The sequence below is a fragment of the Zalophus californianus genome, chromosome X, assembly GCF_009762305.2.
Source record: "Zalophus californianus isolate mZalCal1 chromosome X, mZalCal1.pri.v2, whole genome shotgun sequence".
Lineage (NCBI taxonomy): Eukaryota > Metazoa > Chordata > Mammalia > Carnivora > Otariidae > Zalophus > Zalophus californianus.
Window position 1 is genome coordinate 37,786,376 of NC_045612.1, and position 14,645 is coordinate 37,801,020.

At 45.4% G+C, this 14,645-nt stretch overlaps 1 protein-coding gene across 7 annotated transcripts in view; it reads left to right on the forward strand.

Annotated features, from left to right (window-relative positions):
* The first annotated feature begins 719 nt into the window (after positions 1–719).
* CHRDL1 (chordin like 1) overlaps positions 720–14,645 on the forward strand; it is a 114,670-nt gene continuing 100,744 nt past the window's right edge. For 2 of the 7 annotated variants that reach the window (XM_027609375.2, XM_027609379.2), the window contains exons 1-2: positions 722–1,129; positions 5,080–5,231. In XM_027609375.2, coding sequence (XP_027465176.1) covers positions 978–1,129; positions 5,080–5,231 — 304 coding nt within the window. In that variant the 5' untranslated portion in view covers positions 722–977. Of the gene's footprint in view, positions 1,130–5,079; positions 5,232–14,645 lie in introns of all 7 variants that reach the window. The other 5 variants (XM_027609376.2, XM_027609380.2, XM_027609382.2 and 2 more) reach the window with 4 other exon arrangements.

Below are 14,645 nucleotides of genomic sequence, written 5' to 3' on the forward strand. Positions count from 1 at the left end.
GTCAAGGCAGCATTTTGGGGCCCTTAGAGGATTTTGAGAATTCTTTGTAACTACCTCTCATCAAATAAACACAACTTTGCACTAGTCTGTCTCAGGCTCACCAAGGCATCCCCAGGGCTATTGTGATTTCAAGGCTGGGTTCTTGGCCCAACTCAGAATCCTAGGGACTGCTAGAACAGTGGTAGCTGTGGTGGGCCACTCCAAATTTTCTTCAAGACCCTGAACAGTTAGTAAAGGCCCCTTGCATGAGGCGCGGGGGCCCTCTCTGTGGGAGAAAGCAGATTTCTAAATCGTCCCCTCTCCCTCCACACAGACACCCGTCTCCACCCTGCCTTTAAGGACACCAACACTTTGCCACTTTTCCAGCCGCGGTGGGGATTGGGAAACGCCCCGAAATGATAAGCAGCTTGCTGGGGCGTAATTTGCGAGGCCAGCTCCTCCAGCGTCCCGCGCACGGGCTCAGGGCCGGACCAGGTGCACCCAGAGGGCCCCTGTGCCGGAGGACAGGGGTTGCGGGCTTCCAGATAGTGAGGTCGGAGGGTAGCCGGGGTCTCCAGGGCCCGCGCGAGTGGTGGGGAGCTCCTAGGTGCATTCCAGCGCAGAGGGGGAGGAGGGGCCGGAGGAGAGGTGCGGTCCCTTTAAGACCCCAACGCTGGCTTAGCCAGAGGAGGGGGGGTGCAGTGGGGGCGCTGCGTGATGGGAAAGTCGCCGGCTGAGCCTCACACTTTCTCCCGATTTCTTAACTTTCGGGCCCGCGGAGCAGGAGTAAAGGCGCTGTGCCGGGGCGGAGACCCGGCTGCGGGCTTGCGGCGGCTGCGCGCCCGTGGACTTCCCGCCTGCGCCGGGCGGCCGGCCTCTCGGGCCAAGTGGGGAGCGGGCGGCGGGCGGGCAGGTGGCCCCGGGCCGCCGCGCCCGCGCCTTGGCTCTGCCCCCGGGAGCCGAGCGAGCCGCTGTTCCCTCGTGGTGTGAGGGCGGTGATGTTTTTCCTCCCACCCACTTTGGAGTCCCCCCTCCCCCTTCGCGCGCACTCTAGCTCTCGCCACAACCTGCGAGCCCCAGACCTCGGAGGAGCGCCCCGGGGAGCTCGGAGCGCGTGCACGCGTGGAAGACGGAGCAGGCCAGTGGCCAGGTCAGTGAGCAGTGCCCGATGCCCGCTCCCTCTACCTTCCTTTCCAGCCTTTGCACAGGTGGGGTGTCTTCTGTTGGCCCGAGCCGCCCCTGGACGGTCCCCCGGGGCGCCCCGAACTCCCCCGACCTGCCACCCCAACTTGCTCTCGGGTCCAGCAGCCAGCGGCCGGGCTGGAGGTGGGCTCCCAGGCGCAGGACCCCGGGCAGGTTAGGGACCTTGGATTCGAACTCACCACTTGCCACTCCCCGCTTGGCCTGCTTATCTCCAGGCTCTGGCGCCTGGGGAAGGCCACTTGGCCAGCCACCTAACGGCTTCTGCAGTCCCCTTCCTTACTGCCTGTGTCCCGAGAGCCTTTTTTTCTCGCTTGCTGCAGCGCCCTGGACCGGCGGGAGATTAATATGGGCTAAAGTTAATGAAACAGGGTGGACGGGGGCGAGAGGCTCCTCTAGCCCCTGGACATCTGTCTCATTTTCCGGCCCAGACCACTGGGGTCAGAGCCTGAGACGCTAGGCTCAGGAAGCAACGCAGCACTGCCAGAGCTTAGGGCCTGGAAAGCCTGCCTTCCAGAAGCTCCCGGGCCGGCCCTGCCACTAACTCTATGGGAATGGGCTGTTGAGTCCTCTGGGCTCCAGGGGGCCCATTTTGAAGGTGGAGTTGCTGTGGGGAATAAAATGAAATGATGGCTAGCAAGGTGTTTTGAAAGCCAAATGCAAAGCATTGTTTCTCAGTCATAAGCAGTAGTGAAGGCATTGCCTCTGACGAGAGACACCCTGGGCTAGAACTGCCAGTTTTTTGGTGGCTTCCCACCACCGGTGAACTGAGCTTTTCTTGTTGGGTGGTGGAGTGGGGAGAAGATCTCAGTGGATGGACGCGGTCACTGAGACCCCCAGTGTCTTCTTGTTGTTTGTCCCAAAGAGAAGCACTACCCTCCCCCCGGGGTGGGGGGCTGTCCCACAGAAGACAGTGAATGTGAGTTTACAAGGTCAGTCAAGCCTCTCGGGAGGAATAAAGAGACACTGTGGGCCGTGAAGCACTGGCTGACATGCTCATCCCTTAGCCTGCCTTTGGGAAAGTCTCTCTGGTTCTCTTCTACCCAGGAGACGTCTTCTGAGAAGGTCTGGACTTCTGACACTTGATGACCCAGATTGCCTTGTGGTTCCGACCGGGCAAGGAGCCTTCGGTCCCTTTGCTAGATGCAAATGAACTGTGAATGTTTGTTTCATGGAGGCACCTGAATGGATACACTTCTTTAGGTTCTGACATGTTTCTTGTTCTTTTGTTTTTTTTTTTTTAAAGATTTTATTTATTTTTTTGACAGAGAGAGACACAGCGAAAGAGGGAACACAAGCAGGGGGAGTGGGAGAGGGAGAAGCAGGCTTCCCGTGGAGCAGGGAGCCCGATGCAGGGCTCAATCCCAAGACCCTGGGATCATGACCTGAGCCGAAGGCAGACGCTTAAAAACTGAGCCACCCAGGCGCCCCTTCTTGTTTTCTTGTAAACCGCCCCCTCCCCAGGGTTGCAGGATTTTGTGTTCTTACTTGCTTTCTTGGGGGTGGGGAGCCTGGATCCCCCCAGACAGGTCTGTGGCTACATTTCTAAGTAACCTGTAGGAGAGTCAGTGCAAGTTCAATGGCACAACAGCCCGAGTGAAGCAGAGAGTTAATGCAGAAATAACTCCAGTTAACTGGGTCAAAGTATAATTTGAAAAATTAAGGACAGTTTGGCTCTTTGCAAGTATAAGAGTCGGCATGTTTGCTGAGCAATGCTCACTTAGGTTTATTGCTGCAGTCCCAACAAATGTCTTGAAACCACCTCCCTCCCCCAAAAGAAAAAGTTAAAGGGATCAGGCGACATTGAACCGGGAGGAGTCCTGGGGAGGGAATTCTTCTCAGTTTATATTTCTGCACAGAATACAAAGACAGGACTTCAGATCTTGTAAATCAAAAGTGAATATTTATAAAGCGATTCATTTTCTGATGTTCTCCATCACAGCCTGGGAGGCCACACAGATGACAGGAACGCCAAAAGAGATTAATTGCTCTCTCGTCACCAACTTTTCTATTTGCTCATAACATTAGTTGGGACCCAAGAAAAGCAAAAAAAATTCTGAGAGCCGTTTTCTTGCCAGCTTGAGTTATGAAGCAATGCTACTGTTCACCGAATCGCCCAACCATTGTACAAGAAAAACAACCCTGTTGGTTCTTGCATGGGGAGACCCAAAAACTGTGGTTTCAGAAATACCCCCTGAGATCCATATGTGATTGTGATAAATTGGATTTCAGCGGTTAGAAAATCTTTCTCATTCGAAGGCTTGGGGGATAAGCTTATTAAAGTAGGCTCAGAAAGAACCTCCTGGGGTGGGCAGCTGTGTTAAACCGTTCATGGAAATGATTTGCTTCAAGGGGGACCTGGTAGCTCTCAGAGGACAGAGACGTGCTGAGTGATTGAAGCTGGACCACAAGCTCACAGAGGGGACCAAAATGTCAGAACCAAGGCCTTTGGGAGGCTAGGAACATGTCCTATGAGAATTTGGCCCTTGTTTAAGGAGCAGGAAGGGGCTCCTGGGTGGCTCAGTCGGTTAAGCGACTGCCTTCAGCTCGGGTCATGATCCCAGGGTCTTGGGATCGAGCCCCACATCAGGCTCCCAGCTCAGCGGGGAGCCTGCTTCTCCCTCTCCCCTTGCTCCAACCCCCTGCTCATGCTCTCTCTCTGTCAAATAAGTAAATAAAATCTTAAAAAAAATACGGAGCAGGAAGGAGGTAGAGAAGGCAGACGGGTGCTGCAAATCATGGCACAAGTTATTCTGTATTTTCTACTTCGGTTACATAGCCATAATTTCAAACAATGGCTTTCAATTTGTCTGGATAAGTTCATAGCATTTCAAGTAGGAGCTGTGGCATCCCCATCGCGGCCCAAAGACAGTTCAGTTCTCCAGAATGATCATCTTGCATTTCTGCCAGCTCTCTATACTCAGTATTTAGGTTGGCCCCTCAGAAAAGATCAATGCGTTTAATTCCCATTGGGGTTAACCCCGGATTGAAAGGTGGTGTTTCTCAGACATTTACATACTTTCAAATCATCCACTGGAAGGGTTTTATGGACTCTAAAATCTATGGAAATGACCCGTGGCTGGACCTGAGCAAGCTTTCTGTGTTTTAAGGCTCAAAAGGTTTAAGATTTCCACCCCTTAGACTAGAAATGCAAGTCTCATACTTTGAAGAATTGTAGTTGCTTTGATGGTCTTCTGCATGGTGGTGCAGTGTGAACACATTATCTATTTAAATTGGCCTAATGTCCCTCAAAAATGGCCCACTAGAAGTTTCTGTTTCACAGTGGACTTCACATGAGAGCAATATGTCTGAACCGTTAAGGTGTTTACTTGTGTCCATTTGCTAATTATATCCATCTTTTCCAACATAAGTAACCCAACTGCACATCTTTATAGATCTCATAGAAGACACAGGAGAAACATTGACCAATTTACGCCTCATCCCTGAAGGATTAATAAATAGCAGTAGTCTTGAAGCTAAGATGAGTTAACTTGCATTTCAGAAATTGTTTGGGTCCCATGCCTATTATTTTTATCTTGGTTGCCAGAGGAGTCGTTTTGCAAACCCATTTCCCTTTTCTCCCAAAGAAAATCTCTTGGGAAATCAACTCTAATTCTGTTAGAAGGGATGATTTCAAAATTTATTTTTATTTTCCTATTACTTGCCTGTAAGGATTTTAGCCTTAGCATTGGATAGGAATGCATGTTCATCTGCTTGAATTTTCCCCCTTAATCTTTGCAAGACAGGAGAGGCAAGTGCTCTTTCTTACACAGGAAAGCAGTGCTTACCCTTACGTAAATCCTCTAGCATTTTTCCCCCCTGACAAGTTAAAAGCGTAAGCATCGGTGATCTCCCATCAGTTTCAGACGACCTAAGTCTTTTCTCCTGCTTTCTTCCCAGCAGCTTGAATACACCGGGCCCTGAAAGTTTTGAGCAGCCTTTTGCAGCGGTGAAGATGAGAAAAAAGTGGAAAATGGGAGGCATGAAATATATCTTCTCCTTGTTGCTGTTCTTTCTTTTCCTAGAAGGAAGCAAAACAGAACAAGTAAAACGTAAGTGTCTTGAGTTTAACAAACAAGATACTTTCTTGTAATTTCTTTGAAAATGTGGTTATAATCCGTAGGGATTGTGATTTAGCCCAAATGTGGCCATACCATTATTCTAAGAGAAGAAAGTGAATGTTACTGGTTTATGCATGAGTTGATAAAAGAATGAGTGCTCTGAATCGGGCCAACTAAATTTGGGGCTGTTTTTCTGATTATCATATAGTTTTCATCTCCTAGAACACATGACACATTAGCCTATTTTCCTTTTCCTGTTCTAAGCTGTACAAATCTCATTCCATTTTACGTAACTCTAGAAATATCTGACAGATGAGCTGGATTTTTTCCCAAATTTCAGACTCTTCAGCAAAGGTTTTCAGTTTATGTAAAAGAATAACACAGAAAAGAAAAAAAGAAAACGAAAAAGAAAAAGTAAGGCAGGCTCTGCCTATTCCCTTATGCCGCAAAACGAAGAAAGAAAAAAACCTTCACATGAACTGGATTCAGATGAAAAATCCTTTGAGGAAATTGAGATTCCAGGGACCGTGAGCAAATCGGATGCCGTTTATTGAAAGAACGTCCCCGCAAAGCCAGGGAATATTTCTAGAAAGTCAGCGATCCGTGTGATGGGCTAACACATTGGAGAAAGCCGAGTGGCAGGAAGGGGGTATAATTAACCCTCCTGGCTGCCACGTTTGGGAGATTTATGCGTAACCATTGACATCGCTGCTCTTGTTAGGGGCTTTCTGCTGAAAGTCCGAGCCTCACCTTCTTGGGGCCACTTGCAGCCCTCTCTGGGGTAGACGCTTGCTCTAAATTGGAAGGAGAAACCACTGCTTTGGTTCCCGTCTTTGGCTGCATCAAAAGAAGCACAAAATGGAGCTGGGCCAAGAGGGGCATTCTCTGCTCCACTGAACTTATTCATGAGAAGGAACTGTGAAAATCTTCCTGGTAGGGGCTGCCGCAGCACATGAAGCCCATCACCGCAACATTTATCTCCTTTATCAGCGCAAGTTGACTATAGCTGGCATGAGGCTTGCTGACAGGGAAAACGGTGCCAAATCCATTCCACCATGACGTGTATTTCTGTCCCACTACACTTTTCATAGTCCTCTCTGTCTTCTTCCCGGGAGAAGGGGTGCTTTTGATTAGGCTTCTGAGCGTGAGTGACCTGTGGTGTTACCTAGCATGATGGGGACACGTGAGGAAGTTTGGCGGGGCCCAGGTATCGGCTAGGAAACTCTGCATCAGTTTCTCTCTTGTCAGAAAGCTCTCCTTTAAGTGGCCGTGATAGAAAAGTTGTCCATTCATCTTCAGCTCTGCTTACAACCCAGCTGGGCCTAAGATCCTTGCTCTCTTATGACCTGTTAACTGATGGCGTCATAGGGGAAGCTTGCAACTCTTGGAAGGCCATCTCTTCTGGGAAGTCTTCCATATGTATGAAGACTTGAGGAATACTGTCCGTGTAACCTTGAGCTTACTTGACAAACCAAAGAAAAATCAGACTTCAAAAATATTTATAGGCCCCACACTATCACTTTCTAATGGGTTCTGCTGCCTATGAATTTGTCCCAAGCCCTTTTGATACTCAGTTGGTGTCAAAATGATTACATAATAGATGGCTTAGGGCCCCAGTTCTCTTCTCGTGTTTCAGCTTTACAGTCAGATGATGCGGCTAAGGGCATGGTCATCCCCTGAATGAGCCGCTCAGGATCATTCTGTGTGGCCACGCCCAAGCTAACTGTCTCGAGGACATGGGCTAAGTTATCTCCACTAAAGGGGAAATCTCAGAGCATGTGCCCTCTGTACATTGCCTTGATACACACAGACACACACACACACACACACACACACACACGCACAATGCATGCAAGGAGATTTGTACTGTAGCTCTAACAATGAGAAGTCAGAAGCAGTGGAAACGTCAGTCCATTGGGGGAATGGTTACATAAACGATCTGTGTAATGTACTATCATGCTACCATTAAAAACATTGCATATTACAAATCTGAGAGCCCTGCGAAATGCTTACCTCCTTTTTAAACTTCATAAATTTTAAAATTAGTAATAGTCATCATACAAAACAATCTGAAAGTATCTGGGCTTTATAAGAATGTGTGTCCCTCAGCTACCAACCCCCTTCCCAGGGGAAGCTATTACTAATAGTTTGCTATGTGTTCTTCCAAACTCTTCCCTCTGTGTCCTAAAAACACACATACATGTTTGTAAGTTTTTTTTTCTTTTACGAAGATGGAGTATGATATGTATTTTTCTGTAACTTTTATTCAGATAGGTGTCTGGGACATCCTTCCATGTCAGAGCCTTGCCATATAACGGTACCATATTCTTTCTCATGCCTGGGTAGTTTCCGGTCATATAAGCGTGCCATGGTTTAATTAACCAGTCGCTAGTTGTATATATTGAGGTTGCTTCCAGTTTTTGCTGTTACAACTAAGGCATTGATGAACACCTTCGGGCACTTAGGCAAGTATTTGTGAGGAATCGTTTGGTCAGTGTGGATGTTCACTTTTCACCTTGGTAAGCACTGTCAAATTATCCTTCAAAATGAGTTGTGTTCATTTCTACTTCCACTGGCTATGTATGAGTGTCCTTCTCTAACTCCTTCACCAAAAATATAATTAATCTTTGTATCTGGGGCCCATTTAATAGTGGGAATCATATTTCAGTTTTGCTGTGATATTTTCCTATTACCGGCGTATCTCTGCCATTCGTTTTCAAGCCAATTGTATTTCTTCAGTGACTGGCCTATTTTGCAGTTAGGTTGCTTGTCTTGGTGGTCGGTACAAACTTACCTATTAACATTTTGTTATTTTGAACCTTGTTAGTGACCTTTTGTGTTTAAAATATTATTTTCCCCGTCTGCCAGTTCCTTTAAACTTTAAGTTGGATTTGCCCATAGAGAGGTTTTAAATGTTGGTGTCATCAGATCTGTTATTTATTTCCTTTATGGCTTCTGAATTTCTTCTTCTTCCTAAGGAGGTCCTTATCACTCACTCTGTTATATTTTCTTCTGCTTCCATTATGTCAGGTTTTACCCATAGTTCTTTATTCCATCTGAAATTTATAGTCGTGTGTGGTGTGCAGTGGGGAGCTAATTTTTTTTAATCTGTGGGTGGTAGGCTCATGACTTCTTTTTGCTCATCTCTGTGCCTCTGTTTATTCGGGAGTTTCCACAATTGGCAAGTATGACTCTTAAAACAGGGATAAAAATCTGGGAAAACTCCGGGTAACGTGTTAAATGTAAAGGTAATAAACCCTCCTGTCTCTCCTTGCTGCCTGATGCCATTTTACACAAGGCAGCCAAGGGTTTTGACCCTTCATGGGTTGGTTTCAGTATAAGCTCCTTTGTCAGTGCAGACCCTCTGTAGCCTGCTTGCTCTCCTGTCTTGGGCGTCAGGGTGGAAGGAGGGGGCATCATGCCCTTTGGTCAAAGATGCTCACTCAATTGATGTAGAATCGGAAGAGTTCTGGAGAAAAGGCCATATTTGCAAAAAGCCGTTTTCACAAGGAAAAGGAGGGCTGGATGCTGCCACTCGCTAGTAGCTAATTAGCCATAGTTATGTTGCTCTCTCAGGAGACAAGACAGGTTCTGGAACCCAGGAAATCCTGATGGCTCATTGCAATGGATGACGGAGCTGTGTGTGGCTTATAGAAAAGTCTGTTACTGTCCAGAATCAGCAAGGTTTGAGGTCCATAGTGGGGGGAGGGGGAGTCTTTCTGTAACTCCATTATGCTCTGTTGTTAAAGTTGTAGTCAAAGAGGCCAGGAAGCTCTTTTGAAGTTCAAAGGAGCGTAACATTCAGCGCATGATAATTCATGCAAATATGGGACAGGCAAACTGAAGAGTTTGCCTCTTTTGGCAGTTCTAACGTGGGTAATGAACGATCCATCAAAGTGAGGTGGAAGGAATGAGATGTGGGGAATATTCAGTTATGTATTTCCAAAGGACCAGCCTGGGCCAGGTCTGGCAGAGGTTCTGGGGAGAGGGATTGTCCATGTATTTCATGGAGTCCATTCCTCCTGTATAAGGCGAGTTAGCTGGATCTTCTAAGGGACTAGAATCTCACTCATTTTGTCTCTTCAGGAGAAAAGCTTCCGGTGTTCATATCTGGCTGAAAATGAGCCTGTTATGGAGCCTACCGTGAGCTTCTCTATTGTGAAAACCAACCAGAGAGGCTTGAGTTTTCCTCTTCTAGGTTCTCGCTTGGACATTTGATGTGATTATTGGATGGTAGAAAGAAGCAAGCAAAAGAGTAGATCTCTTCTCTTAGAGGCTCTTAATAGGTGGAAGTTGACAAAAGGGAGAACATCTTAACTTTGGATACCTTAATGCTTTGCAAAGTACATTCTTTTTTTTAAGATTTTATTTATTTGAGAGAGAGAGCACATATGAATGGGGAGAGGGGCAGAGGCAGAGGGAGAAACAGATTCCCCGCTGAGCAGGGAGCCTGATGCAGGACTCGATCCCAGGACCCTGAGATCATGACCTGAGCTGAAGGCAGACACTTAACCCACTGAGCCACTCAGGCACCCCCCCCCAAAGTACATTCTTATTTTTTATGTTGGGGGTGCCAGTGGGGTTGGGTGTGGAGGCTCTGGAGTCAGCTTAGATCCAAACCCCAGGTCTTCAAATTCAATGTTCTGTTCACGACCCGTTTGCTTCTAGCAATTCTCTGGGGGGAAGCCAGTTCATACTCTTGAATAGAAGCCCATTCCTTTGCTCATGGCAGCCACTTACCACATAAGGGGTGATCCAAGTGAGTGAATAAAGAACTTTGTAACCAGAATTCCTAAGAGAGGCAGTATACTATTGGGGAGTTAAAAGGGACTAACACCAACATTATTCAGGAACCTGAAGAAGCTAAGCCAAAGGAAATTTGTGAGGAAGGTTAAAAATATGTGCCTCTATGTCCATGCTTCTTAGATTTCCCTGACTTCTCAGTGGGAGTGGAATGTCCTCAGAGTCTAATGGAAAGAGGACTGTGCTTTAAGTCAGGCGACCTGGTTTCTGATCAGTTCTGTTGCTTGCTGTGTGGTATTGGTTGAGTCATTCATGCTCTCTGAGCAAAGGATTCTCTACTTATAAGCTGAGAATTCTTGCTTTCTGGATGGCAAAGTAAAGGACACTGGAGTAGGCACTGAGGATGTGGGAGGAGAGAAAATGAGGCTCTGGCTTTGGATACTTGGAGCACACCTGGACTTTTATCACTGTCCCAAGGTCATTGCAAAGAGCATTTATTCCTTTAAGATTTATAGCCTGCCTGCTTGAAAAAAAAACTGAGGGTTCTAGAGGGGAGGGGGTGGGGGGGATGGGTTAGCCTGGTGATGGGTATTAAAGAGGGCACGTTCTGCGTGGAGCACTGGGTGTTATGCACAAACAATGAATCTTGGAACACTACACCAAAACGATGTAATGTATGGTGATTAACATAACAATAAAAAATTTTTAAAAAAAGATTAGATACAGGTTACATATGAAAGAATAGCTGCAAGCTAACATTTTTAAAGATGAAATAAAATAGAGTACCTCTGAAGAAAGTGGGAAGTGTAGATGTTTTTAACACCTGGTTTGGTGCGCTATAGCATTCACACTCTAAATTTGGCTTGCACTTCCGAAAAGACAAAAAGAGGGAGTTTGGGGTGGCTGGCGAGAGAAAATTACAGTTTCATCTACAGAGATTATTCCTACCTCCCACCCATTCAGGCAGTATTGATCATGGGATGTTTGAATAAGGCACATTTGGGAAGTACAAGGATACCATCTGTAACCTTGGTTTCAGAGAAGAAAGAAGAATGGCCTTTCTTTATTGACTCTGTAAAGGAAGAGGGCAAGTAGTAAATTATAACTCAATAAAAGTCTTTCCATAAGTGTGAGGGCACTGTGGTCCAGATCCTTTTAACTTCGGATGATCTAGACGTAGACTAGATTGTCGGTTATCAGACACCCTAAGCAAGCTTTATATTAACATGATGGGTTTTTTTTTCTGATTTTAAAATAGATGCTAAAATAAAAAGCTAAGTCACCTCCAAAAAATAATAATAAAATAAAATAGATGCTCATTGTTAAACATTCAGAAGACCCAGAAAAACATAACGAAAACACGGGCGCCTGGGTGGCTCCATTGGTGAAGCATCTGCCTTTGGCTCAGGTCATGATCCCAGGGTCCTGGGATCGAGCCCCGCATCAGGCTCCCTGCTCGGCCGGGAGCCTGCTTCTCCCTCTCTCTCTGCCCCTCCCCCTGCTCATGCTCACTAGTCTTTTTTTCCATGCTCAGCTGTACATACATGTTATCATACATATACATTATTTTACAAAAATGAAGCCCTGCCTTAGAACCAATTTGGTTCACAATTGATTCTCGAAGGTGCAGGTGCAGGTATGCAGGTGCATACCTGCAATGGTGATGGATCCCATGTTGTTTGAAGCAAAAGCTGGATTTTTTTCGATATCTGTTGCAGGGCATGCAAAGTTGATCCTGCTGTGAAAAAAGTTCAAGAGCACATCTTGAACTCTTGACCAAATGGAAAGCAAACCTCCTTTAGCAGAGACTTGCGCCGCCGAGGTGCTGATAGGAAGAACAACTTGTTTGTTCAAACAAGAGCTTTGATTTTTACCCAAAGTCCTGTGCCAGATGACATGTAAGAGATGATTTTAGCCAGAAAAATACTCAGGCCAAGCAGCCTTTCTGTGAAAGGATCTCCACGTGGCCTCATGGTAAGGACTGAGGAGAATACTGCCAACTCCCAGTTATCCATGCTAGTGGGGGGGGGGGCCTAGAAGAGCGCAATAAATTGAGATTTCATGGAAAATCTTCAGTTCTTATCTGAGCCAATGGTGTGGCCTTGCTCATTGTCAAACCTCTTTGAAATATGGACTCTTTTCTTCTCGTTGAGTTTGCCCACCTGCTGGTAGAAAATTGACACAGCCACGAGGTGCAGATAGTGGGAGGGTCATGATGGGTAGAGGCTGCTCAATATATATGAATTTGAATTAATTTGAGGCAAATGATCTAAATAGGAATAAGGCAAATCAACTCCAGATACACAGGAATAAGCTGGTTATACAGGCTGGGGAATTGGACTTCTTCCTGGCATCCATAACCTGGAAATGAAGTCTTGAAGCCCTGAGGAAATCTGATAGAGACTTCAATCCCAGGAACCCAATTGCCAGAGAAATAGGAGACTTTTTCTTCTGTAACTATATCTTGTCTTGCCCTTCTTCCGCTCCGCTTCAAGTTTGATAAACGACAGAAGTATTTATGCTTTCATTTTTTCTGCCTTATTATAGTCCATAATAGCCTTTTAAAAAATAATTAAAAAGGAACTCGTGTACTTGATTTGTCTGCTCATATAATGAACAGCAAAGATTCATCGCTCTTTTCACTGACTGTATGTGTTATAATAAAGTAAATATTATTGTAATACTTGCATGATGATGTGTCTACAGTAATAGCTCTTATCAAAAACAGTTCCTAAGAATGTTTTCTTGCTTTTAGACTGGCGATGAAGTTATTGACCTTTTGACCTAGTCCTGGGTGCTAGACAGTAACAATCAGGGAAAACATTGATGGCATAGTGACGCATCTCTGTTTACTTTTAATCATCATTATTTCTGTTAACAGGGGCCCCTAAAGTAGCAGGGATCGCCACGTCTAATTAGGGCGAGCCGCACCATTTGAAGATTAGCTATGACAATGCAGGTTGAAGCTCCATCTCAGATGTTAGTTGCAGTTCCTTTGGGACCAAGTTCTGCTCGCAGATACCATTAGTTAGTGGTAAGTCATGCATTCTCCAGCTGGTATCTGTCAGCTACTGGCAAGTGATAAGCTTACTTTTCCTTGCCTGTATCTTCTAGAAGTTGGCGAGTCATCGTTGTTTTAATAAAATCAGCTCACATGTGCTTCTTGTCCAAGTGATATACTGGGACTTTAGGTGTGGTCAATTATGCTGTGCAACTCATTAAATTCTCCCCTGGGTTAATGCCAAAAACTTTGTAAAATTGAGACTTCTAAGCATGTGCTGAAATTGACTTTACCACAGCTTCTTAAAATTGATCATTGTTCAGTGTACTCATCGAGAAATCCACGGTAATTGTGCCAACCACTCAATCCTAGACACCCGTGGTAAAACATGTCTTAAGGATTATAGCGTTTGCTTCCATTATGTGTTTGAAAAAAAACCAGAGTCGGTAATTGCAGAAGCTTTGTTTAGTAACTCTGGTGGCATCACAGTTTCACTCCGTGTCTGCCTCCATTTCCTGAGTTTGCTTCTTCCAAGAGTTTGTGGATATCTAGCTGGGGCATAATTGGCCAAATCCTATATTGCTGAGATGATGAAACACTATTATGTTTGCAGTTAGGACCACGTTTCTATCAGAAGTTAGTGTTTGAGTAAGATTTTCATCAAGAAGCATAGTTTGCCAGCCACTGGTACCATAATATGGAAGAAAGGCCATGTAAGTATTATCAGGTTTTGAGAGAATGAAAAAGAACTTCCAGCTCGGCTAATCTGTCTTCCCAACTAGATTTCAAACCCATTGACAGCATGGGTACTATTTTTTTTTTTTGCCTTGTAAACACATTTAAAAAATTATTTTTTTAGAGATTTTACTTATTTATTTGTCAGAGAGACAGAGAGTGAGAGGGAAAGAGGCAAGCAGAAGGAGAGGCAGGCTTCTCGTTGAGCAAGGGGCCTGATACATGAAAATGATAACATAAAATAACATAACATAAAATGATAACACCAACTCAAAAAGATATATGCACCCCTAAGTTTATTGCAGCACTATTTACAATAACCAAGATACAGAAGCAACCCAAGTGTAGATGAATGGATAAAGAAGATGTGGGATACACACATGCATACGTGCGCGCCACACACACACAGCAGAATATTGCTCATCCATCAAAAAGAATGAGATCTTGCCATTTGCAACAACATGGATGGAGCTAGAGGGCATTATGCTAAGTGAAATAAGTCAGCAGAGAAAGACAAATACCATGTGATTTCACTCATGTGTACTCTAAAAAGCAAAGCAAGAGTGGGTACTATTTTATACTTTGTGCCTTTATCACAGTGATAGATACACAAAATGCATAATAAAGCCTACCAGATGTACCATTTTATACCGTCTATTTGGTGATGACTTGACTTTACTTTGAACAACTGATTCTTTAAAAGGTAATCGAAGCTGCTTCAACGGTGTCGCAGAAGGGTAACTTGAGAAATGTTAGGCAAGAATGTGTGGAAGCCTTTTATTTTCCAATTTCTCAAAGTTGGTGACCTGTACCTTACAACTATATAGCTGGAAAAGCTAGAATCCTCTGGTGGTTACAGCCCTTGGGTCTGAAGTCAGACTACTTAGGTTTGAATCCCAGCTCCATACCCTGACCAGTCATGTCAG